At 39.9% G+C, this 24931-nt stretch overlaps 3 protein-coding genes across 5 annotated transcripts in view; 2 read left to right on the top strand and 1 right to left on the bottom strand.

Annotated features, from left to right (window-relative positions):
• kank1a (KN motif and ankyrin repeat domains 1a) overlaps positions 1-10184 on the top strand; it is a 96875-nt gene extending 86691 nt beyond the window's left edge. The window contains exons 5-12 of the mRNA XM_034691659.1: positions 1354-1462; positions 1709-1921; positions 3046-3133; positions 3399-3618; positions 5814-5956; positions 8389-8589; positions 8811-8909; positions 9227-10184. Coding sequence (XP_034547550.1) covers positions 1354-1462; positions 1709-1921; positions 3046-3133; positions 3399-3618; positions 5814-5956; positions 8389-8589; positions 8811-8909; positions 9227-9289 — 1136 coding nt within the window. The 3' untranslated portion in view covers positions 9290-10184. The remainder of the gene's footprint in view (positions 1-1353; positions 1463-1708; positions 1922-3045; positions 3134-3398; positions 3619-5813; positions 5957-8388; positions 8590-8810; positions 8910-9226) is intronic.
• On the bottom strand, positions 8336-20290 carry LOC117818677 (cilia- and flagella-associated protein 157-like). Of its 2 annotated transcripts, none has more exons than XM_034691661.1 (9): positions 20036-20290; positions 17520-17791; positions 17043-17196; positions 13831-14098; positions 13456-13577; positions 13217-13367; positions 12713-12855; positions 12296-12433; positions 8336-8612 (listed from the first exon to the last, which is right to left on the bottom strand). In XM_034691661.1, exons 1-9 carry the CDS (start codon positions 20197-20199, stop codon positions 8540-8542), a joined length of 1485 nt encoding a protein of 494 aa, XP_034547552.1. In that variant the 5' UTR covers positions 20200-20290; the 3' UTR covers positions 8336-8539. The 2 variants fall into 2 exon arrangements, with proteins under 2 accessions (XP_034547552.1, XP_034547551.1); XM_034691660.1 differs by lacking the exon at positions 8336-8612 and adding an exon at positions 11412-11846.
• A 2837-nt stretch (positions 20291-23127) lies between these two features.
• Positions 23128-24931, top strand: part of dmrt1 (doublesex and mab-3 related transcription factor 1) — a 48239-nt gene continuing 46435 nt past the window's right edge. The window contains exon 1 of one of the 2 annotated variants that reach the window (XM_034691664.1): positions 23128-23279. In XM_034691664.1, the coding sequence (XP_034547555.1) occupies positions 23225-23279 (55 nt within the window). In that variant the 5' untranslated portion in view covers positions 23128-23224. The remainder of the gene's footprint in view (positions 23280-24931) is intronic. The other variant, XM_034691663.1, reaches the window with a different exon arrangement.

Below are 24931 nucleotides of genomic sequence, written 5' to 3'. Positions count from 1 at the left end.
GCTGGTATTTTGGGGCTGTTAGGCCTCTATTTATCGTGACTGGGATACTTCAGGGTTTGGGGAAACTTCCAGGAAGCCTCTTTAACAGATCGCTTTGGAAAGAACAGAAGACGGACACTTAATGGCTACTTTGCTCTTTGACAGAGTTCTTGATCGTGTCGGAGGGTTCATAGTGCGTCACTCAGGCGTTATCGGACTGACTGAGCATGCTCATTAGGCTACAGGATACTTTAGTGTTGCAGAAGAAGAGCACAAAGGAAGTTTATTAGGAGGAAATCTTTACAAGGAACTTCTACCAGATCGGCGAGGCCGTTTTCAATTCTAGTCAACTTCCACTGGATCCACTCTGCTGCAAATTGCCGGAGCTAAGACGGAGCAGAAACACAACGGATACGCAGAACTTTTATTTTTTCTCCATGCCAGAGCACAGCGCAGAGGGCAGAGGAGTGAGACAGGAAGTCGGACACAGAAAAAGCATCAATCATTTTCAGAATAAAACACTACATCCCATTTCACGTAACTTCCTTTCACGTTTGGATCTCTGGAGCAGGACTGGTACTTTGAGTTGTCAGGAGTATTCCTTTGCGAATACAATTTCAGCACACAACCATCACAACAGCACTGACAGGATCCATTATGCATCATTAATGCTAACAATGCAAACAGTTAGCTCTATAGTTAGCCTACACACACAGGTAAGGTAAAGGCTAATTAGCAGATCGTTTAGCTCACAATAGAACCGGGCAACAGACAGACCACGTCTTCTAATCTGCGGTCAGTCTGCATTGCGCATGTGCATCCTTTTCTTTGGAATGAGAGGTTGTTGCATTGCTTTACCCGGGTACAGTGATGCTATTTTTTGATTGGCTGTTGGGTAGCTTTATTTCTTTCTTTCTTTTTGATTAGCTGGACTGAACGGGAAACCCACTTGATTCCTACCTGTTGAAGGAAAAGCTGCGCAACTTGGTTGACATTTTCCTAGTAATTACTCTGCGTGAGAAATACAAAGTGTGGTGTGTGAGCGTATGAACAGGTTGAAATGCGTGTGCCTCACGCCCAATGCATGAGACTTGAGAGCCCTGCAATAACATGAGAACAGGTTATGAATGTATAAAATAGTTATCTGCAGTGTTTTTGGGGACCTTTTTGATTTAACTTGATCTGCAGCAGTCTGATAAGCCTGATCAGGGACGTCAGAGAAGCAATGAACATATTTGAAACTAAAGGAATTCAAAAGAAACTCCAAGAATGTCCTTTTTATGACAAACAGAATCTAAATGAGTCTGGATTTGTTTGAAAAGTTAGTTTTCTGTGTCTAAATGATTCCCTCTGTGCTCATTCTCTCTGCTTCAGGGCAGCCATGCAGCCAGAGCACCCTGAAATCCATCATGAAGAAGAAGGATGGCCGACCGGACGCCAACGGCACCAAGAAGAACCTGCAGTTTGTGGGAGTGAACGGAGGGTAAGAAGAAACAGTTGTTTACATTGGAGTTTCTAATCCTTTGTTTGTTCAAACACTTGTTGAAACTTTGACTCTTATTGTTAGTAAGTGTTCAAAGGTGCTGGTGTTTCACCTTTACAGGCCTGTTGTGTGTCTCTGCTCTGGCTTGTTAACATACACATGTTGCTAATTTTTTCTGCAAACACCGGAGTCATCAAGTTTCTGTTCTCTGTCGCCCCCTTGTGTCCCGTCCCTCTCCTCTCTCAGGTATGAGACAACATCAAGCGATGACTCCAGCTCAGAGGACAGCAGCTCCTCAGGGTCTGACGAAGAGGAGGAGGAGGATGAGGAGAAGGAGGAGTGCAGAAGAAAGGAGGGATATAAGAAGGTGGAGGGAGGGAGCACCGGGGAGGAGTTTCAGCCTGAGGGAGACGAGGATGTGGACAAGAAGGACGGAGAGGAAAGTTCGACGAGAGAGAGGTAGGGAGGTTTGATTTGGGTGCAACTCAATGTAACATAAAAACAAAACACAACACACGAGACTTCATCCATAAACAATCAGGCTTTAGTTGAATTGCTGCAGGGCACTCCTTGAAAAGATACCTCTGTGTCAGTGAGTCCTCTCTGCTAAAATAAAGGAAATACAATAAAGAAATGGACAGATAAGATACTTGAGAATAAATAAGTTCCTTCATTTTACACAGTAATATAAACCCCAATAAGTAGGGTAAAAAAGACAAAGGTAAATAAAAGTGAGGCTAAATGCTGGGCATGGATTTAGCCAAGTTGCCAGGATGCCCCACAGATGCTCAATAGGGTTTAGGTCTGGAGACATGCTCAGCCACTCCATCACCTTTACCCTCAGCTTCTTTAGCAAAGCAGTGGCCGTCTTGGTGTTGTGTTTGGGGTCGTTACCATGTAGGAATACTGCCCTGCGGCCCAGTTTCCAAAGGGAGGGGATCATGCTCTGCTTCAGTATGTCACAGTACATGTTGGCATTCATGGTTCCCTCATGAACTGTAGCTCCTTAGTGCCGGCAGGACCCATGCAGCCCCAGACCATGACACTCCCACCACCATGCTTGACTGTAGGCAAGACACACTTGTCTTTGTACTCCTCACCTGGTTGCCCCAACACACGCTTAAAACCTTCTGAACCGAATAAGTTTATCTTGTGGTCTAATCAGACCACAAGACAAGGTTCCAGTAATCCATGTCCTTAGTCTGCTGTCTTTAGCAGACAGTTTGCGGGCTTTGTTGTGCATCAGCTTTAGAAGAAATGTGAGTGGTGTACTCACTTTTGTGAGATACTGTATCTTCTTTCTAATTCATGAGTCCTTCCTTTTTGATTGATGTATACAGCAGAAAAACCTTATAAAAATATGTTATAAAAAATATAAAGGTGTAAAAGCCCAAAAATATAACTTCATAAATAAATACAATGAAATAAAAAAGAGAGGAAACCCTGACAGGGTCCCTGCACATCTGCACAAATTGTTTCTGAAGTTAAAGGTCTTAAATGTGACCCACTTGAAACAGCAAAGAGATTTAAATTCTGAGAGTGTAAGGTCTAGATGTTTGATTGTGTCTGTCTCATCTTTAAAGGTATGAACTCAGTGAGAAGATGGTGGCTGCGTGCAACGTTCTCAAAAGTCACCTCAGTGACCCGAAGGCTGTGAGCAGTAAAGATGTGGTGAGGAGGTTTTTCTCTGTCCTCTGTGTTGGATCATTTGTGCAGTTCCCTCTCAATCTCTAAACTTCTGAACTTGAAGGAGACTGATTTTCCTGCTGATTGTAATTCCATATAGTCATTTCAAAGCTTGGATATTGAGTTTAATTTTCAGGTTGAAATCACAGACATGCACTTTTTGGTTAAATACAGGAGGGAGGATTGAAATGGATGATAATGCAAAATAAATAAATTACAGTAAAGTACACCTCTCCCCCTCTCCCCTCAGAGAGCCTGCCTGAACACGGTGCAGCACGAGTGGTTCCGTGTGTCCAGTCAAAAGGCGGCATCAGCGGGGATGGTGGAGGACTACCTGGGAGGATTCGGGTCTGTCTCTCTGGCCGTGCTGCGCCACATCGTCAACATGGCGGACGGAAACGGCAACACGGCGCTGCACTACAGCGTGTCGCACTCCAACTTCCTGGTGGTGAAGAAGCTGCTGGATGCAGGTGAGAGTCTAAAGATCTTTACATCACTGTCACACTTGCAACATTAAACCTTGTGAAGATAATCGGCGCATGATAGCCCTGTTTGGACTCTCACATAAAAAAAAGAACGGCCTCTCTTAAAGGGGAAGTTTCTAATTTTGCAGAATTGAGGTACCTCTCCTCTGAAGAATCTCCACTTCAATCCACTTTCACCTCTTTCTTTATTTACCTCACTACAGTTCAGTGGCTTCTTCAGCTCATTCTCTGTGTCACAGCTTAAGCTACATACCAGTTTACATTTTTACTGCAAGACAGAAACAGAGCTAACTCAATATATGTTTTTATGAATCCGGCTGGAGTGATTATTGATCAATTGACCAAATCAACACTAATGAAGAAGTCTCAGCTTCTCAGCTGTAAAGATTTTCTGCTTTCCTTTCACGTTTTTGCTCATATCTCATTTTAACTGTTGGTGGGTAGGTGGGTAGGTAGGCAGGCAGGCAGGCAGGCAGGCAGGCAGGCAGGCAGGTAGGCAGGTAGGTAGTTCTAGGTAGGTAGGTAGTTCTAGGAAGGTAGGAAACTAGCCAGGTAGGTTCGAAGTAAGGTAGGTAGTTTTGTAGGTGGGTAGGTAGAGTAGGTAGGTAGGGTTTGAGTAGATGGGTAGGTAGGTTGACAGGTAGGTTTAGAGTAGATGTGAAGGAAGGTTTATAGGTAGAAAGCTAGCTAGGCAGGAAACCTGGAAGGTAGGTTGGCAGTTTTGGTAGGTAGGTAGGTAGGTAGGTAGGTAGGTAGGCAGGCAGGCAGGCAGGCAGGCAGGCAGGCAGGCAGGCAGGCAGGCAGGCAGGTAGGTAGGTAGGTAGGTAGGTAGGTAGTTCTAGGAAGGTAGGAAACTAGCCAGGTAGGTTCGAAGTAAGGTAGGTAGTTTTGTAGGTGGGTAGGTAGAGTAGGTGGGTAGGTAGAGTAGGTAGGTAGGTTTTGAGTAGATGGGTAGGAAGGCTTATAGGTAGAAAGCTAGCTAGGCAGGAAACCTGGAAGGTAGGTTGGCAGTTTTGGTAGGTAGGTAGGTAGGTAGGTAGGTAGGTAGGTAGGTAGGTAGGTAGGTAGGTAGGTAGGTAGGTAGGTAGGTAGGTAGGTAGGTAGGTAGGTAGGTAGGTAGGTAGGTAGGTAGGTATTGTTGTTTTTCCCAGAGCAAGAGAGGCAACAGGAGCCATGTTTGTTCTTTGTTTTCTCACTTGCCCTCTAAAAAAGAAACCATAGAAACGCTGAACCTTTGCATGGACACTGGACTTCCTTTGCCTGCGTCCAATACATCCCCACGGTGCATCAGGGACCATTTGATTCTTTAAGATTTGAGTTAAAAATTTTGATTTTTATGAAAAATGTTCACCACAGTTAGGTTTTACTGTTGTGTTTGAAAGCTATCACTTTTGGCTCGTGGTCTTTCATAATTTAATCTCTTATTTACAAATGTTTACAAAACAACAAGCAGTTAAATTAAAATGAAAGAGTAATCAGTTGTAGTTTTTTTAAGATAATAACTTGTCATTTCATTCAGTACTTTTACTTGATGCCACATGATATGATACAGCATTAGAACAGTCACATGTTGAAGTGCTCCTGATTTCATAATGCAGCTTTCACACTTCTACTCAGAGAATAATTTCACTGCAGAACTTTGACTTTTTATGTACAAAGATTTCCCCTGCATGGTGTCCGTGTTTTTACTCCAGTAAAGGATCCGAGTCCTTCAGCCGTGCAGCGACCTCTCTGAAGGCTCAATAGACTGTGATGAGGTCCCGGTCACTCGCGGCTCTAAAAGCCTTTTGTCCCGTCCGCCTTTTGTGTCCTTGTGTCCTGTGACAGCACCTCCACCCCCCAGTCCTCTTTGTGTCCTTTGTCCTCACTCTGTCCTGGTTCCTTAGACCTCTCCGCCCCTCAGAGGCCGAGCAGCCACCCTCATACCAACATACCCGCCCCCCCCTTCTTAAAACAGGCTGTGCTGTCTTCTCTCTTTAAACAGAAAGTTAGAGGGCCTGAAGTGATGGACTGAAAGCTGTCACACTCTGCTCGTACATCTCTGTGCCGTGTGTTTGAGTGACGGGCGGAGATGGTGACGAGTCAATCACAGACCAGAGTCAGAGTTTAGAAGAGTTTGATTCCCTTTGAGACCACCCAGCTGCTTTTAAACATGCTGTGTGTGTATGTGTGTGTTTCAGATGTGTGTAACGTGAACCAGCAGAACAAGGCTGGATACACACCCATCATGCTGGCAGCGCTGGCCGCCGTGGAGACGCCCAAAGACATGCACATCGTGGAGGAGCTCTTCAGTAAGGGCGACGTGAACGCCCGAGCCAGTCAGGTCAGTGAGCGTCCGGGGGTCAAAGGTCAGAAGGCAGCAGGAGGGCACTACACACACACACACACACACACGCACACACACATTCAGGGTCCAGTGAAGGCTGTGAGGGGTCAGATCAGACACAGACTCTCTGTTTATAGATTAAAGCTGAATTAAATCCATACCTGGCTGATGTGTGGATTATAAGAGGGACTGAAATGATTCCTCATGTCATTAATTTGTGACGATTAGAAACAGTTTGTGCACACAAAGCTTAAAACCTGAATATGTCCCTAACAGTTAGATTGTATTTCGTTGGAGAACTTGTACTTTGGTGACACCAAGTGGTGAAGAAAGGGAACTACACTAGATTTATTTTACAGACTTGCAGCCCAGCTTTTACTGGATAGAGATGTTAACTTGCTCTTATTTACAACATTAATATTTAAATGTTAAGTTTTTGTCTCTTGGGGTAGAAGTTGTCATGCTGTTTTCCATGAACAACTCAACTTTGATGTGTTTCTGTCAGGGTGCATGAGACAGTTAAATGTTTTCACTCTCAATACAAAGAAGCATGTGTTGGAGCTGCTACCATGACACCAAATAACATCATATTTACTATCATAACGTTATTAATCTATAAAGTCTGCAGTACAGTCAGATAGCTGTTTCTAAATAATCACAACATTGTTTCATTTATTTTTTATAAAACACAAAATATCCTCCAGTTTTAACTTCAAATATAAAGATTTGATGCTTTTTTTAAAACCCTGTATCTTGATGTTTTGACTGTGTGAATACTTCAATGAGTTCTGACAGATCCAGATAAAAGTGGTACATTATTACTTACAGATCACTCTCTTTGAAATTCTAACTGTTCTGCGGTCTAACCTCCAGGTTACTTCATAAGAGTCATTATATTTGCATTAAGGTTGTGTCAGCAGCTCATTCAGACTCACCAGCTGTGTGACGTGTGGAGGTTTTTTAACAGCATTCAGAAACAGTACACCTGGACTCACTGTAAAGACAATGTTTTATCTTTAGCTCGACTGGACCACCTCTATTCTTTTAAACATCATGTGAATGTTTTTAAGAAGTGTCACAGTCAGCCTGTGGGTTTTAGCTTTTCATTACTGTCATCATTGTAGATTTATTCATAAGGTTGTTTTTGCTTTTTAATATTTTGATAGGTTGTGATTTTGTAATGCTGCTACTTTGACTAAGTCTCCTTTTGTTAAGAGGATTTAAATCCAAGAGGAAGATTGTGTAAAAATAAGTTAAATGAATAAATAAAATAGTAAATGGTTTAATCATGTCATGTAATAAAAACAATAATAATAATAATAATAATAATAATAATAATAATAATAATAGTAGTAGTAGTCATAGTAATCGCAGTAGTGGTAGTAGTAGTAATAATGCTAATGATTTAACAATAATAATAATAATAATAATAATAATAATAATAATAATAGTAATATAATAGTAGTAGTATTAATGATAATAATAATAATTGTAATAATACTAGTTGTGATTTTGTAATGCTGCTACTTCGACTAAGTCTCGCTTTGTTAAGAGGATTTAAATCCAAGAGGAAGATTGTGTAAAAATAAGTTAAATAAATAAATGAAATAGTAAATTGTTAAATCATGGCAGGTTTAATCATGTCATGTAATAAAACAATAATAATAATAATAATAGTAATAATAGTAATAATAATGATAATAGTAGTCGTAGTAGTCGTAGTCGTAGTAATAATGCTAATAATTTAACAATAATAATAATAATAATGGTAATATAATAGTAGTAGTAGTAGTATTAATGATAATAATAATGTTATAATAATAGTAATAATACTAGTTGTGATTTTATAATGCTGCTACTTTGACTAAGTCTCCCTTTGTTAAGAGGATTTAAATCCAAGAGGAAGATTGTGTAAAAATAAGTTAAATAAATAAATGAAATAGTAAATGGTTAAATCATGGCAGGTTTAATCATGTCATGTAATAAAACAATAATAATAATAATAATAATAATAATAGTAATAATAATAGTAATAATAGTAATAATAATAATAGTAATAATGATAATAGTAGTAGTCGTAGTAATCGCAGTAGTGGTAGTAGTAGTAAAAATGCTAATAATTTAATAATAATAATAATAATAGTAATATAATAGTAGTAGTAATTGTATTAATGATAATAATAATATAATAATGATAGTAATAATAGTAATAATACTAGTAGTCATAATAATAATAAAAATGATAATAATAGTAATAGTTATAATAATGATAATAATAATGATAACAACAATAATAACAAAAAATTCAAATAATATAAATAAGTAAGAATACTATTAAACAAATGTTAACACATGTTGAAAAATAAAGTTCAAAGATGAATATTTCCTCTTTATTTGACTCATGAATGATGTCATTGTCCTGGGTACAGGCTGGTCAGACGGGGCTGATGCTGGCGGTCAGTCACGGCAGGATAGACATGGTTCGGGCTCTGCTGGCTCACAGCGCCGATGTAAACATCCAGGACGACGAGGGCTCCACGGCGCTGATGTGTGCCAGCGAACACGGACACGTGGAGATCGTCAAACTGCTGCTGGCTCAGCCGGGCTGCGACGCCACGCTGAGCGACAGTGTGAGTAACACGATGAGGGAGTCCTATACATGAATACAGTTTTAGAGTGTTTAGTTTCCATTCATTTTCTACTTGATCCTCTAACTTAACGATGATACATCTCTCAGCTTTGGTTGTCAAAGCAGAGGCTCAGAGTCTCTCTTCCATTGACAGAATCTTTGTGTCACTATTTGTATGACAACATATTTAAATCTTTGTGTCTTCTGTCGTCTTTCCTTTAGGATGAGAGTAACGCCCTGTCCATCGCTCTGGAAGCAGGACACAAAGACATCGCCGTGCTGCTTTACGCACACGTCAACTTCTCCAAAGCCCAGTCACCGGTACGTGCCCAGGACCCCGCCTTCATTTTGAACAAGATTTTTTTGTGTTTTCCTGCTTCCTGTTTTGTTTACACCCATGTGCCAAATAATATTCAGAAATGGTGTCCTCTTTTGGAGACTAGCATCATGTCCTGAGTCTGGTCACTTAAACGGAAGCAGTGATTCATTTTTTACGAGTCATACACTTTGACACAGAAAGAGAAATATCAAGTATAATAAATATAAGTGTGATATAAGTTCATGAAGGAAACTTGAAATCTCACTACTGATTCTTCTTCTTGTGATCTTCATATTGAGAATCTTTGTCTTTCCTACAGGGGACTCCACGCCTCGGCAGGAAGACGTCACCGAGCCCCACGCGGAGGAGCATGTTCGATTAGAGGTCCCGCCTCTCCCTACAACCCTGTGCTGCTATTGGTTCACGCTGAACGAAGCCTTACCCCCAGCTGGATGAGGGACTTCCTCCCAACCAACCAACCAACCAACCAAACAAACGATGAGATTTCTGGATATATTTTTTATTTATGTTCACACATGAGAGCCCAAAGTGCCCTTTGCTATGAATGTAACCAGCCGGTGCCTCAAGTCCCATCACTTCCTGTTTAGAAAACATCATAGAAACAAATCCAACAACAAAACGCCATTTTTCTCTTTCTTTGATTTTTTTGTTTTTAATTTTTTTTGTTGATAATTGACAACTTTTTTTATTCCTAACGCTCGATGTTGATCATTCATGAGCGCCCAAACATCATGTGATTTATTTTCTTGATTTTTTGAGCATATCAGAGTAGACAGAATAATCCGCTCACGTGTCAGAGGAAGTATTTCCTGTAAATATATCTCTCCTCTCGGTCTCACACATGTGCACACATCTCCTCAGCGCGTGTACGACTCTCATGTGGACGAGTACTGACATCAAAGAGTAGACGTCGTGACCTAGACTGGAGAAATTGTACTTTTATACAAATCCTTTGTATCTATTTAAAGAGCAGAATCACAGTATTTTGAATATTTCCTATTACTACGTAACAACCCATGAAGTTATATATTTATCAAAGTATAGTTTTTAATGCAGATATATGTATTTCATTGTACATACGGTGGTCAGTAGAGTTTAGTGTTTGTGTCCAGTTTCCTTCTCTCATGTGTCTCTCGTGTGTAAAATAAACAGTCTGTCGTCCTCTAGTGTTCATCAAGGTGCTGACTTTCATCCTCCAATGAGAATTGAAGTGCCTGAGACTTTGCCATATAACAATAAACATCAATTAAAGAGTTCAGAGTCTTCAGTGTCTTTACTGATGGGTTTTATTTTTAGGATTTATCGCATTTTGGGTTACTAGATGTTCTACATGCATGTTCAGCACACTAAAGGATGCATTAAACACATCTAATTCATGCAACTTCAACAAAACTGAAATATAAAATATAAAAGTAGTATGGGAGGTAGAGCCTTCAGTTATCAGACCCCTCTCCTTTGGAATCATCTACCAGTCAGGGTCCGGGAGCCAGACACCCACTCTACGTTTAAGAGGAGGCTTCAACTTTCCTTTTGACAAAGCTTATAGTTAGAGGTGGATCAGGCTCGGACTTATGCTGCTGCAGGCTTAGACTGCTGGGGAACTGAAAAAGTGGGATCCTACCCCCCCATCACTTACTTTAACTCTGCCTGTCCCATTAAAGTTACAAACCATAGACCTTTCTGTAGTCCCTGAGCTCCCTTGTCTCGTAGGTTCCTCTGTATCGTTGCCGTAGATGTCCTGCTAATATGGACATGACAGACTCCAGCGGCAACAGCTACTACTACCTCTATTATCCATATCTCTCTCTCTCTGCCTCTCTCTCTCTCTCTCTCTCCATCTCTGCCTCCCTCTCTCTCTCTCTCTCTCTCTCTCTCTCTCTCTCTCTCTCTCTCTCTCTCTCTCTCTCTCTCTCTCTCTCTCTCTCTCTCTCTCCATCTCTCTCTCTCTCTCTCTCTCTCTCTCTGCCTCTCTCTCTCTCTCTCTCTCTCTCTCTCTCTCTCTCCCTCTCTCTCTCTCTCTCCATCTCTCTCTCCTCTCTCCCCATCTCTCTCTCTCTGCCTCTCTCTCTCTCTCTCTCTCTCTCTCTCTCTCTCTCTCTCTCTCTCTCTCTCTCTCTCTCTCTCTCTCTCTCTCCATCTCTCTCTCTCAGATGTGTGTCTAACATGAGTCTGGTCCTGCTGGAGGTTTCTGCCTGTTAAAGGAAGTTTGTCCTTGCCACTGTAACTTGCTAAATGCTGCAAAGTGCTCTGCTCATGGTGGATTAAGATGAGATCAGACTGAGTCCTGTCTGGAAGATGGGACTGGGTCTTAGATGTTGGGTCTCTGTTAATAATAGAATATAGAGTACGGTCTAGACCTGCTCTGTTTGGAAAGACTCTTCAGGTAACGCTTGTTGTGATTTAGCGCTATATAAATAAAGATTGATTGAAAGATTCCATGAGTCTTAAACGGCTCTGCCCATTTTCTCTTGTGATGCAATGAATTAAAATCAAAGCGTTATTTTATCATAGGCTCACAGTTCAACAGGCAGAAAGAGGGGAGGAGGGTTTGACACATTTCCAAGGATGAACGTATACATTTACAAAACAAACTTTGATATTTTAAAACTTGTTAAATTCAGTAGACATGATTAAAAAATGATCTGGAAGTGGCAAAAGAAGTATCATCAGATCATACAGCCAAACTTGAGCAAATTTAAGAAATCAAATAAAAAAACAACACACAGTATATTAGATTTTTGTACTCTTATTTTGAGGTGTGTGGAGGTTCCAGAAAAGCTCAGCAGTCTGCTTAAGATCTTTCTGCAACATGATGAGAAAATGAGTTCAGTTACGGCTGTTTGGATTTTGTGAACGCGTTTCTGGAGGTTAGAAATTTGACAGTTGAATCAGCGGCTGTCTTCTGACCGAGAGGCTTCCTGATGGATTACAAAGAAGAGTCAGACAGTAACTTAAATGAATACAGTTAAATTAACAACAGGATTTCAGTGATTTTAGTCCTATAGTGTCAAACTGTTGGCCTGTCAGTTTTAATTGAGGTTGTTAAGAATCTACAGTAACATATTTTCTAGCATATATGTACATGAAACAAATATTCCAACACTAGGACTTTCTTTTCCTGCTGAAAAAGTTGTTTTATTTTATAGTACCTTCAAAAAAAGATGCAGAATTAAAGAAAAGGATGAAAATGGTCGACAAAACAATGACAAACGGTACTAAACAGATCCAAACATGAACAAATATGAGCTCAATAAAGTAGTAAACAATCAAATATGAGTTCAGAGAGTCAACAGTGATGAAAGACACTGAAACACAACTTTCACACACACCCTGCAGAACAAGGACTTCAACTTCAATCTGAACCAACCTGTGCAGAGCCACGCTGGTGCCGCTGGAGATGGCGCGTTTGTTCTTCGGTGAGGGACGAGGCACGATGCTGAGTTCAGCCAGACTGTAACGAGCAATCTGGAACTGGAAACTCAGAGCTGGATTCAGAGTAAGTTCTCTAAAAGGAAAAGAAAACAGGAGGATGATGAGGTGTCTGTGTTGGGTCACTGGCAGTGATAACTTGACCTTCAAGAGCGGTCCAGACTGAACACTGACTAATCTTTATTTGTGATGATGGACCAGTATCTGCCACGGTATCAGTCAAGTGACGTCTCGGTCTGGTTTTAATAATTTTCATATACAGTTGTTGACATTCACAACCCTTTAAAAAGCTTCAAATGATCTGTGGTTCTTACTGACGACCACAAACTCCCCAGAACAGAGTGATTTTATTTACCTGGCTGCTGCAGAGTCAGAAGTTTGCTGCTCATTCTGTTGGTTGTTTAGAGTCGGTCTGTCCAAGACCACCAGAAGCCTTTGCATCAGCTGCTTCGACTGGACCACAGAGTCCACCTCCAAGTCCTGCTCAGTAAGGTCTTCCTGTAAAACAGACAAACATGAGACAGAAGACACCTGACGTGAGATAAAGCAATGACAGCAGGAGGAAAGAAGGAGGAGTGCATTGTGTGTGTATGAAGGGAGTATGGAGGCTATAACTCTGGGGCAGAAGATGATCCGCAGTCTGTTAGTCTAAGTTTTTAGTGTCTTGTTTGTCTGACCTGATGGCAAGAGGACAAAAAAACATCACACAAAAACATTAAAATTTCCCCTTTTTGAAATTGTAGCCAACTTAAACTCTCCAGAACACTGACTGTGTCTTTGTTTTGTAAGAAGAAATACAGGTTGGCACTTTCTGTTGTGGTGTTCAGGCTCAAACATTCATTCATCGTGTTTGTTGTACCATCAGGGTTTCTCTGAGCATCCCCACAGCCTCCTGAATGATGCTCTTCATCCTGCTCCTCTTCCTCCTCTCCTCCTGGAGCTCCGCCTCCAACCGGCTCACCTCTGCTCTGTTTTTGCTGCACTGCTCCTTCAGCGAGTTCCTGTCCTGTCTGAAAATACAACACAGGCACATGAAGATATTCCAAATTGCTGAAATGAATGCACATTATGAAATTGTATTCAGGAGTAAGAGTGGACCTGAGTGTCTCCATCTCAGCTTGTAGTCCTGATTTTTCAGTCTGAAGCTGCTCGAGTTCCTGGCTGCGCTCTTTCAGCTCCGCCTGCAGCTGCTGACACTTTTCTGTGAGCTGCCCCACCACCTGACGGAGAGAAGGTGAGATAAGAGTTACAGATCCCACACAAGGGAAATTCACCAGCAACAGCAGCTACCAAACAGAAAAAAATAAATATACTGTAGTAATAGAGTTTCCCATGTTATTAGGGAATCATACTGGTTTTCTCTTCACAATATGATAACATCTTCAAGCCGATCCTTCATTCATCTTAAGCAGCAAATTGCTGGACATGTTTAATGGAGAAAATGTAACCATCCAGGATGTGTCTCTCTCTCACCTTCTTGAGGATGCAGCTCTGCCGGGACGTCTCCCTCAGCATTTGCTCCAGGTTCTCCACGTCCCCCCTCAGTCTTCTCTTACGATCCAGCAGAGCAGAGTTCTCCTCCATCAGGACCTGACTCTGTATGGACAGCTGGTCCAGCTGAGCTTTGAGCTCCGTGTTCTCCTGGAGAGCGAGTCTTGTTGTCCCTGGGACCTTCTGGTCCACCTGATGCTGCACATCTGCTGCAATGGCTGCTACGTGGCTCTCCATCTCCTTCTCCAACCTTTGGTCAGGGAACAGACACAGAAAGCCATGGGGGAATAATTTAGACATTTGATATCAATGATGCTGGAGACTGCTTAGGTTTGTTTGTATACTACGAACCCTGCAAGGCTTTTCACACTTCATTTAAAGAGAATTCTAACCTACAGTCTGAGCCTGACATGTGCATCAATGGACTCATACTTATTATTTTAATCATTGCTTTAACATTTATTTATCTTATTTAGTTAATTATTTATTTCTTGTATTCATCTGATCTTGTCAACGCTACCTTATTTTTAACTTTTCTTTACACTCTTACTTATTTTATTAATTTTACTGTATTGATTTTTTTTTCCTTTTTAAGTATTTTATTTATAATCATGCCTTTTATAATTGTACCATTGCTGTTGTTTTCTGTCTCTCTGTTATTTTGTGAAGCACTTTGGGCTTCATGTTTATTTGTATGAAAGTTGCTATATACAGTTGTATGAAAAAGTTTGGGCACCCCTGACAATCTTCGTTATTTTCATTTATAAATCATTGGATGTTTGTATCAGCAACTTCATTTTGATCAATCAAATAACCGATGGACACAGTGATATTTCAGTGGTGAGATTATGTTTTTTGGATTAATGGTAAATGTGCAAAATTAGACAAGTGCATAAATTTGGGCACTCCAACATAAAAATCACATCAATATTTAGTAGAGCCTCCTTTTGCAAAAAGTAACAGCCACTAGATGCTTTCTATAGCCTGTAATGCGTGTCTGGATTCTGGTTGAAGTTATTTTGGACCATTCTTTGTTACAAAACATCTCCAGTTTAGTTAGGCTTTATGGTTTCGGGGCATGGACAGCCCTCTTCAAATCATCTCAGAGATTTTCAGTGATATTCAAGTCTGGGGACTGGGGTGGCCTTTCCATAACATTGTACTTGTTCCTCTGCATGAATGCCTGAGAACATTTTGAGCAGTGTTTTGGGTCGTTGTCTTGTTGAAATATCCAGCCCTGGAATTTGCTGATATTGAGTGGAATCCATGCGACCCTCAACTTTAACAAGATTCCCAGTACCAGCACTAGCCACACAGCCCCACAGCATGGTGGAACCGCCACCAAATTTTACTGTGGGTAGTGTTTTTCTTAGAATGCTGTGTTCTTTCACCGCCATCCATAACGGCGCTTGTGCCCAAATAACTCAAGTCCACAGCAGCTTATTCCAAAAATGAAGCTGGCTTGTCCAAATGTCCTCTTGCATACCTCAAGGGACTCTGTTTTTGGTGGTGCTCAGAAAAAGGCTTCTTCCACATCACTCTCCCATACAACTTTTCCATGTGCAAAGTGCGCTGAAAAAATTGTTGAACGATGGACATTGACACCATCTGCATCAAGATGATCTTGTAGGTCTTTGGAGGTGGTCTTTTGGGTTGTTTTTGACCATTCTCACCATCCTTTGCCTTTGCCTCGCCGATATTTTTCTTGGCCTGCCACATCTGGCCTTAACAAGAACTGTGCCTGTAGCCTTCCATTTCCTCACTATGTTCCTCACAGTGGAAACTGACAGCTGAAATCTCTGAGATAGCATTTTTGTAGCCTTCTCCTAAACCAGGGGTGTCAAACATACGGCCCGCGGGCCAAAACCGGCCCACTAGAGGTTCCAATCCGGCCCGCGGATGACTTCCAAACATGAAAAAAATGACAGAGAAGACATAAACTGCAATTGTTCAACAAAAGTAACTGCTATATCAGATTTGTTCTCTGGGGGTCGCATACAATCATAGTGCTGATGGAGCGCACCTGAACAACGCAGGTGAGTGGGAAACCTGTGTGTGTGGTGTGTTTGCAGCAGGTTTCAGGGCTTAAAGAATATCATATTCTGCCCCACTATGAGACTCATCATGGAGAAAAATACAACAGCTGTTTTTCTAAAAAGAAAGTTCATGTAATGTGAACATTTTCAGAATGTACTTGTTCTTTGTTGCACTAAAACAAAGGGAAACATTTGGAGTTGTCATTATTTATGGGAGGTTATTTTTGAGTTATGATTTTACTGGTCCAGCCCACTTCAGATCAAATTGGGCTGTATGTGGCCCCTGAACTGAAATGAGTTTGACACCCCTGTCCTAAACCATAATGCTCAACAATCTTTGTTTTCAGGTCATTTGAGAGTTGTTTTGAGGTCCCCATGTCGCCACCCTTCAGAAGAGAGTCAAAGAGGAGAACAACTTGAAATTGGCCACCTTAAATACCTTTTCTCATGATTGGATGCACCTGTCTATGAGGTTCAATGCTAAATAAGCTCATCAAACCAATTTTGTGTTCCAATGAATAAGTGTTAAGTCGTTACAGGTATTCAAATCAATAAAATGATAAGGGTGCCCACATTTTTGCACAGCCTTTTTTTGACATTTTCTTTAATTTCATACACTTAAAGTTTTTGTCTGGAAAACACCCCAGCACTCAGCCTTGATTAGAAAATGAATGACATGCCACTTTGATCATTTTCTGTGAAGACAGAGTAAATTATTATGCAGCCTCAGAGGGGTGCCAAAACTTTTTCATCTGACTGTAAATAAAGTTGAGTTGAGTTGAGTAATATTAGCATTAATTGGCCTTTCAAACAAATAGAGCAGTATCTGTATGTTTTAGGATTTTCTAAACTATATTGAGGATTTTTTTTTCAGAACATGAGATGTCAGAAGTTATTCTCAGGTGATTTAAAAACGAGTCTTTATGTAGTTTGTCTAACTTCATAGGTTACAATACTCTCCACATTCTGCAGCACATGAAGCAGAATCATTGCTGAGCAGTTTGTCCATTATTTGATCAAATAAAAACCTTACACATCCCTTTGCTTTGTTAGATTGGTGCAAAATCTGTGCACCAAGCCAGAATTGTCTCTATTTCTAAACTCAGGATAGTCTGTCACTGAAGGCAACAACTTTGGATATAATAGATTGCTCTCAACTTTTTCTTCTCCAGCAGCACTTTCATCTTCAGGTCGTGGATGTCAGCTTTGTGTTTCTCCTCCTGGATGGTCAGCTGCTTCTTCAGAGACTCCATGCTGGACTTCAGCTCCTCCTTCTGTCTCTGAAACTCGGCCAGACCATCCAGCCGGGCAACTTGGAGGAGAGGAAAGAGAGAGAGACATAAAACTAGTGGTCCCACTCAGTGAAGTCAAACTCATCTATATTTCTGCAGCGAAGGGTTTTCTAAACAGTTCAGCCTGTCATCCTGTTTGTTGTCATGGAAGAATAATCTTCTGTAGTAGTGATTAAGTTATTGTGACTTCTTATCTATTGAAATTTGATCCAAGATTGACTTGTTGACTTGTTTTCATTTCACATGTACTATATTAGCGATGTGAGTGGCAAAAGATGGCTGTTTGAAGACTCTTTTTCCTTGGAGACTGTCTTAATGTTCTCAGTTAAAAGTGTCACCTGACCTAATGCCGTGTTTTCTGCTGTGAGCTCATTGATCCGGCCTTGCAGCTCTTCTCTCAGCTGACTGTTCTGCAGCTGCACGGCGTCTCTGTCCTGATCTGCAGCCTGCCGCTGAACCTCCAGGCGCTCTTTCAGCTCATCCACCTCATCCTCCTTTTCCAGCAGGGAGCGTTTCAGATAATCAACAATGTCCTTCTTCTCCTTCTCCAGAGAGCGGTGCTGAGAGCTATAGTCTTTCTTCTCCCTCTCTAGTTGATCACACTTCTGCTGATATCTGTAACAGGAAGAAAATCATGCATGTTTGAGAGTTATTGACAAAGTGAGTCCTTACATGATTCCCACTGTGTGCTGTGCACACTGTGCTTGCAACTAAGGTGACGAGTTGTTTCAGGATTTATGACTATTTTTTCCATTTCCACCTCTCACAAGATAATCACGTGATTTATTATTTTGATTTTTCAGCATGCTGGAATTACATTTTATTCAAATATTAGTATTTTACTGTTACAGATGGAGGTAGTCTGAGACCTCCAGGGCTCCTAACGAGCCCATCATTGAGAGCACCTGCCCTCATTGCACCCAGCTCCTTTCCCTCAGTTAGGTGTGTGCAACAGAGAAGACAACACCTTCAGTTGTTCTCTCTGGGTTTTGTTTGAAGAGTGTGTTGTGCAAGAGTGTGTATGTTTGTGGAGGGAAGGAGGGTGGCAAAAGGATAATTAAAAAGAGGATTGATCTCTCAGGAGTTTTTTTTTTGCAGATTAAAGAGGGTTTAGGTCTGTTCCTTAATTTGTCTACTCTTTGTAGTAGAATTAGTGGGTGGCTGTGGAGCTTTACACCTCCACTCCACCTTTTAGACCCCAAAGGCCTTACATGTGTTTGTATTTGAGGGTTTGGAGGCTGTTTCCGAAACGGCCTGCTACATACTACTTACTAATGTAGTAGGCAGTAGGTATTGCCTACTACATACTGCGTTTGAATTTAGTATATAGTATGACTGTTCTGTCCGATCTGTCATGCAGCATGCCGAGCCAGACTTCGCTGGATTTCCGGTTTCGGAAAGCGGAAGTAAACAACGGCGAAGCCGATAAATAAAATGCTTATTTAGCATCCATTTATGATTTAAAAAGTTAGGAAGTGGTTTATATGTAATTTGATAACTTTCACAGCACCCCCAAAACAGATTTCCTCCCGTCAAAAAATGAGGAAAAAGAAAAAGCAGAACGAGCGCTGTGCATTATGGGAAACAGTACGCGAGGCAGACTGGTCCGATGCATACTGAGCTATACAGTCTATGATACTGAGATATTTTCCCAAATCAGTAGATATCCGGGGAGTTTTGGCATACTGCAGATTTTGCTCTTGTTCACATACTACTTACTACATACTGAATTTTGGACATATCAGTACGTACTACTAGTATAGTAGGCGATTTCGGAAACAGCCTAAGGCTGTTTCCGAAACGGCCTGCTACATACTACTTACTAATGTAGTAGGCAGTAGGTATTGCCTACTACATACTGCATTTGAATTTAGTCTGTAGTATGACTGTTCTGTCCGATCTGTCATGCAGCATGCTGAGCCAGACTTCGCTGGATTTCCGGTTTCGGAAAGTGGAAGTAAACAACGGCGAAGCCGATAAATAAAAAGCTTATTTAGCATCCATTTATGATTTAAAAAGTTAGGAAGTGGTTTATATGTAATTTGATAACTTTCACAGCACCCAAAAACAGATTTCCTCCCGTCAAAAAATGAGGAAAAAGAAAAAGCAGAACGAGCGCTGTGCATTATGGGAAACAGTACGCGAGGAAGACTGGTCCGATGCACACTGAGATATTTTCCCGAATCAGTAGACATCCGGGGAGTTTTGGCATACTGCAGATTTTGCTCTTGTTCACATACTACTTACTACATACTGAATTTTGGACATATCAGTAGGTACTGCTAGTATAGTAGGCGATTTCGGAAACAGCCTAAGTTTCTTTTTGTTAGTGTCCCTGTGTCCGATGACCTCTGACCTTCATGTCATTCGTCTTGCAGACACATAAAAACTTCCTTTACTCATTGTATTGTAAAAGACCCTGATAGCTGCACCACGACATGGTTAGTGGATGGGCAGTTCCTCACTGAAGACTCAAAAGCAATTATTTGTGTTTTTTCTAAATTTATTTCAGTGTTTTAAAAAAGAGGCCAACAAAGGATTTGCATATTAAAGTTGTTAAATGAACAGTATTTTTCAGGGGAGTTGTCTTTGCAATTTATCATTTTGTTTAAATCACTGAAAGTATCGGTGTCAGTATCCGGTATAAATTGCCCAAAAGCTAATCGGTATCATAAAAGTGTGGTATCGCCCAGGACTACTACGTAAGCTAACAGGAAATGACGTTGGAAGTTGTGCTGGTGTGATTTATAAATCTAAAACATATCTAAATATTAAAAACAAGCTTTACAAAACATAAGAATGAAATGGTACAGTATTATTTAATTTAATTTAAATATAATAACATGAAAACAGACTCACCTCTCCAACTGCTCGTTCAAATATCGTACTTGAATCAGATATAACTCCTTTTCTCTGTTGTCTGAAGCTCCTCTATCAACAGGAGTCTCTAAACTCTCCTTTGTAGATGTGTTCTTCTTTTCATCTTGTTTCCCCACGTTCTTCTTATCCTTCTTTTTGGGCATTTCGACGAAGAAAGTTGGAGAAAGTTTACTTTTTACTGACTAGGACCAGCGGGGGAACCAAACTTTGCTGTTGCTAGGCAATGCTGCGTTCAGGGACTTCAAGGACGAAAACTTCTCTTTCTGCAGGCAGATACTTTGGATTGAAACCATTGACTGTATATAGAGCGCAACAGATGAACATATTATGATAGTTCTGGTCTGATATTCGCCATGCTTGTGCAAACATGTGTCATGGTTTCATTGTTTCTTACTAACGTTTGACCGGTATTTTTGAAGATGTTTTTTTAGTTGAATTTCAAAATTCCGATAGTTTTGAAGCCATCACCACTGACCAAACTAGATTAAAACCCCATCAGAAATGTATAACCGGTTAAATTAAGACTGCAATTTAATCGTTTATGTCTAACGTCATTTCTATAAATGCTATTTATTTTATTATTCTATGTTATACTTTATATTTATTCATTTCAGAATTTTGTTTTCTTCCAACATTGTTTAATTTCCTTTTATTTGTCTTCCTCACATTTATCTTTTATTGTCTTTAATGTTTTTTTGTAAAGCACTTTATAACCCTGCTTTGAAAAGTGTGATATATATATAAATATTATTATATATTATTTTTATATATATTACTCATAATAATAATAATAATAATAATAATAATATCAGTATTAATATTACCAGTTCCTATACTTTGCGTTCTTGCACTATTGTTTTATCTGTTCCTCGGGTAAGAACTGAAATTGGAAAAAGAGCTTTCAGCTTTGCTCCACCCATGGCATGGAATGCTCTACAGACTAAACTGAAACTCTCTGAACTTTTTACACTTGGAGCCTTCCGTTCTATCCTGAGGGACAGACAGCGTGAGAGCACTGAGCAGTGCCTGTGTTTTAAACCTTAAAATTTTGTTACAGCCTCCACACATCTTATTCCTATTGTAAAACACTATGCAACTATAAATTGTATGTTTTAACTTGTACTGTCATTTTCGTGTAATTGTTTTATGACATGTGCTGCTGACCTCTTGGCCAGGTCACTCTTGTGAAAGAGATCCTGATCTCAATGGGTTTTTACCTGGTTAAATAAAGGTTAATAAATAAATAAATAAATATTAATATCATTATTAATATTATTTTTATTTTTATTTTTATTGGCTGTGCAAAAAACATGTTCAAGTGAAATAAAAGATAACAAAACCCTAATATTTTTTTATAGAAAAAGCAACACAACCAACTCATGATAGACTAAATCTGTCACTGACAAATCTGTGAGGTTACTAAAATATTAAGTTTTGCCAAATATATCCTTTTGATAAGAAAATTGTTTATGGAAGGGTTAGATATATTTATTGATTTGTTCTCTTCGTGCATGCATTTCTTCCTCTCTGATCATTTCCAATTTCAGTGGCTCCCCTGTGTGGTATGAGCCGGTAGTGCATGAACAATTTTCCTGGTTGCATGATACAGCAAACTGTAAATGCATGAAAGAAATGTCACAGTTTGAAGTGTCAAATTCCTGTTTACATCGTTCCTTTATGTCACTTTAATTTCAGCATTTTCTCTGAAAACAAACCACATATGTATCTGAGTGGCTGACCTCTATATCCAGTTACTGGTGTGATAGAGATTAGTCATGCTAATAGAAAGGTTTAATGTGTTAAATAACAGACTGCATTACTGCATCATAATCTCTCATTATTACTTCTGAGGTGATTAAAATCAGTGTTGCAGTACTGACTTCAGTTAGAGCCAGGACTGCAGCCAGTGAAGTGTAGCAGTTATTTATCTTAAGCGGTGTTCAGGGCTGTTTAAATGTCTACTTTTAATTGGTAACTTTTCATTGCCTCTCTATTTGGCTGCAAGGATTTTAATTGGTTGCTCTATTTCACTCCCTGCCTGTAAATTCACTTGGCTTGACTGACTGACCTGTGTGGAGGTTAATTCAGTTTCAGCTCAGTCAAGCCTGTAAATTAATAATAAGAGAGTGTTTGCTCACTACGTATCAGTGCTTATGAAAAAAGCAACAGTAAATGTGTTTAAGTGCAATATTACAGCAGCACACCCAGTGGGAATATTACAGTAACAGACACAGTTCAAACTGTTGTGAGGTATAATGGTATTTAGTGGAAGTTTAGCATCAAGGATAACTCTCTTAGACATTCACTAAATGAAAATGAAAACAAAAGGGGACAGAGCGTTTGCAGTAAGGGGTCCGACGCTCTGGAACCTTCTGCCCGAGGAGATCAGGTCTGCTGAGTCAGTGAGCTCTTTTAAATCCCTTCTTAAAACATACTTTTATCGCAGAGCCTTCCCGGATTTTATCTGAATTTTATTTTATTTTAACCGTCTTTAAGAAATATATTTTGAAAGAATTTTATTCCTTTAGAGTTCTTTTAAGGGAATTTTATGTCTTTTAAAATATGTTTTATTTCTTTATCTTGACTTGTGTGTTTTTATGATCTGCCTGTTTTATTTGCTACCCATGTAAAGCACTTTGTAACCTGGTTTTGAAAGGTGCTCTACAAATAAAAATTATTATTATTATTAAATGTCTTCCCCAGCTGATATGAGGATCAACCATCAGATCATGCACATTTAAGACTTCCCTGCAGCCATGTTTAAAAATGAAATGTTTTATGTTTTAGCATCCCCTCAAGAGTCATAAGGCTGGTTTTGACAGAATCATTGTGATGTATTTAAATGGCTTGTGTTTAAAAATGCTGAATAAATTGACTTGTATTAAACTGCAGCTATTTTTCATTTAATTACTTATCATTAGAAATTGTCCCAACTTGGAACATTTTTAATGAAAGTGTCTTTAAAGGAGTTTTTTTGCACTACTCCCTGACAGAGTAAACCCATCACCTCCCCTAGCTCCTGTAATGGTATAGTCTGATCTCTCCTCAAAAGCCCATTGGATGTCCTCTCTTCCTGTTTGGCTGTTTGGAATCCTGCAGCAGGTGTTGGAGTTCATTTTCAAACATTTGAGCCAAATGAAGTCAAAAATAACCAATAAGAGAACATAAATGGTCTGTATTTACAAAATGATGGTTTCTATCTACACCATGACGTCAGCACCAGGTAAGTCCACCTTATCTTCTAATATTACAACGAGCAGTGTCATGGGTTTTCAAGATGTTTTGTTTTCAGTTCAACTCTCTAACTCTCTTGCATAAATCTGAAGCTTTAATGTGCTTGAAATCTATATTTGTGTACATGTGTGTGTTCAAGTGGGAGCAGAGCTGATGTAATGAGTGTATAACCCTCTGCTAGAGAAGCTTGGCTGACTTTTTCACTCCCGAGATCTTTACATTTACCTTTAGAGTTCATTTATTTCAATTACTCTAAAGGGAGCCAATTTGGGGCAGATGAATCTCAGTGGATGTTTGCAGCCTTTGCTCTGGCGGATAAAACTGAGAAGTACAAGAAAAGTTGTTTACATTAAATATATAATGAAGTAACACATTATTTATTTGCTTCTCTTTGGTTGCTGGCTTGATCTTCATGTTCTTATAGGCCCCACTTGGTCTTTTTGTGTGAGCTGTTGCACTGGTTTTAAGAATTGGATTACACGCTGAAGCTGTTGTACCTTGAGTCTTGTTACTTTATCCAGATTTTGTTTTTCTCCATTACATTCCACTACATTTCTGGGAAATATGGTGTTTTTGAGTCAACTTGAATCCCTTGTTTGACTCAAATGGATGGGAATGGCAATGCGAACTGGCAAATTTTGAAGCATCCCTAGTCCAAACTTGACTGCTCCTTTTTTTGTTTGTAGTTTTGTCATTTCCTCTTGTTCTCTAAAATTAATGTATGCCAGAAGATGCTATTATTTTCTCTTGGGGTATAAAAACGTAGGCTACTCTCATCCATCCATCCATCCATCCATCCATGGATCCATCCATTCATACATTCATCCATCCATCCATCCATCCATCCATCCATACATCCATACATCTATGCATCAATCTATACATCCATCCCTACATCTATGCATCAATCTATACATCCATCCATCCATCTATCTATGCATCAATCTATACATCTATCCATCCTTCAATTCCATCCATCTATGCATCCATCTATGCATCAATCAATACATCCTTCCATCCATCCATCAATTCCATCCATCTATGCATCAATCTATACATCCTTCCATCAAAAAACAACTTTTCTTTCTTTCTTTCTTTTATCTTCTTTTATCAATGGAGCTGATTTCTGATAGATTCTCCAATAAAATGCATTTACTTAAATCAAGTTTACTTAAATTTCAGAAAAGAGAAGGGAATTCATGAGCTGACGTGAAAGCAAAAGTAGTGAGTAACTATATAGGCCTAGAGCATTGATAGAAATGTAGTGGAGTAAAAATGACAATAATTGTCTTCGAAATGTAGTGGAGTAAAAGTAATAAGTCCCCCCAAAAGTACAGTACTCAAGTAAATTTACTTTGTTACTGTCCACCACTGATGATAAATGGAGCTGGAGTAAAGGACCCTCACTGTCCCTCCAGCTCCCCCCTCTTCCTGCTTGTATGCCCCACAATGACATAGACAGTATAAAAACCTCCCACATCAGCATCATCAGGGCGGGGAGAGACCGTGACCTTACATCCTCCAGCTTGGCACCGGTCTAGACTTTAACCAGCCGAGCCTGCCCTGCTACTGGGACAAACTTCAACATAGTACCCACAAGACGGAGAGTTGTGCAGGTTTAGCAGTAGACCAGGTTTATCT

This window comes from Notolabrus celidotus, chromosome 9 (assembly GCF_009762535.1).
Source record: "Notolabrus celidotus isolate fNotCel1 chromosome 9, fNotCel1.pri, whole genome shotgun sequence".
NCBI classification, from domain to species: domain Eukaryota; kingdom Metazoa; phylum Chordata; class Actinopteri; order Labriformes; family Labridae; genus Notolabrus; species Notolabrus celidotus.
Note: the sequence above shows the minus strand (reverse complement) of the source record. Positions and strands in the feature narration are given on the sequence as shown.

What these genes read in the sequence shown, in the direction of transcription:
- LOC117818677 (XM_034691660.1), bottom strand. Translation starts at nt 20,199, where the DNA reads ATGCCCAAAAAGAAGGATAAGAAGAACGTGGGGAAACAAGATGAAAAG. An exon ending in GTGCTGCTGGAGAAGAAAAA is followed by an intron (nt 14,099 to 17,042) that starts GTTGAGAGCAAT and finishes CCCTGACCAAAG; the next exon opens with GTTGGAGAAGGAGATGGAGA. An exon ending in TGCTCAGAGAAACCCTGATG is followed by an intron (nt 12,856 to 13,216) that starts GTACAACAAACA and finishes TCTGTTTTACAG; the next exon opens with GAAGACCTTACTGAGCAGGA.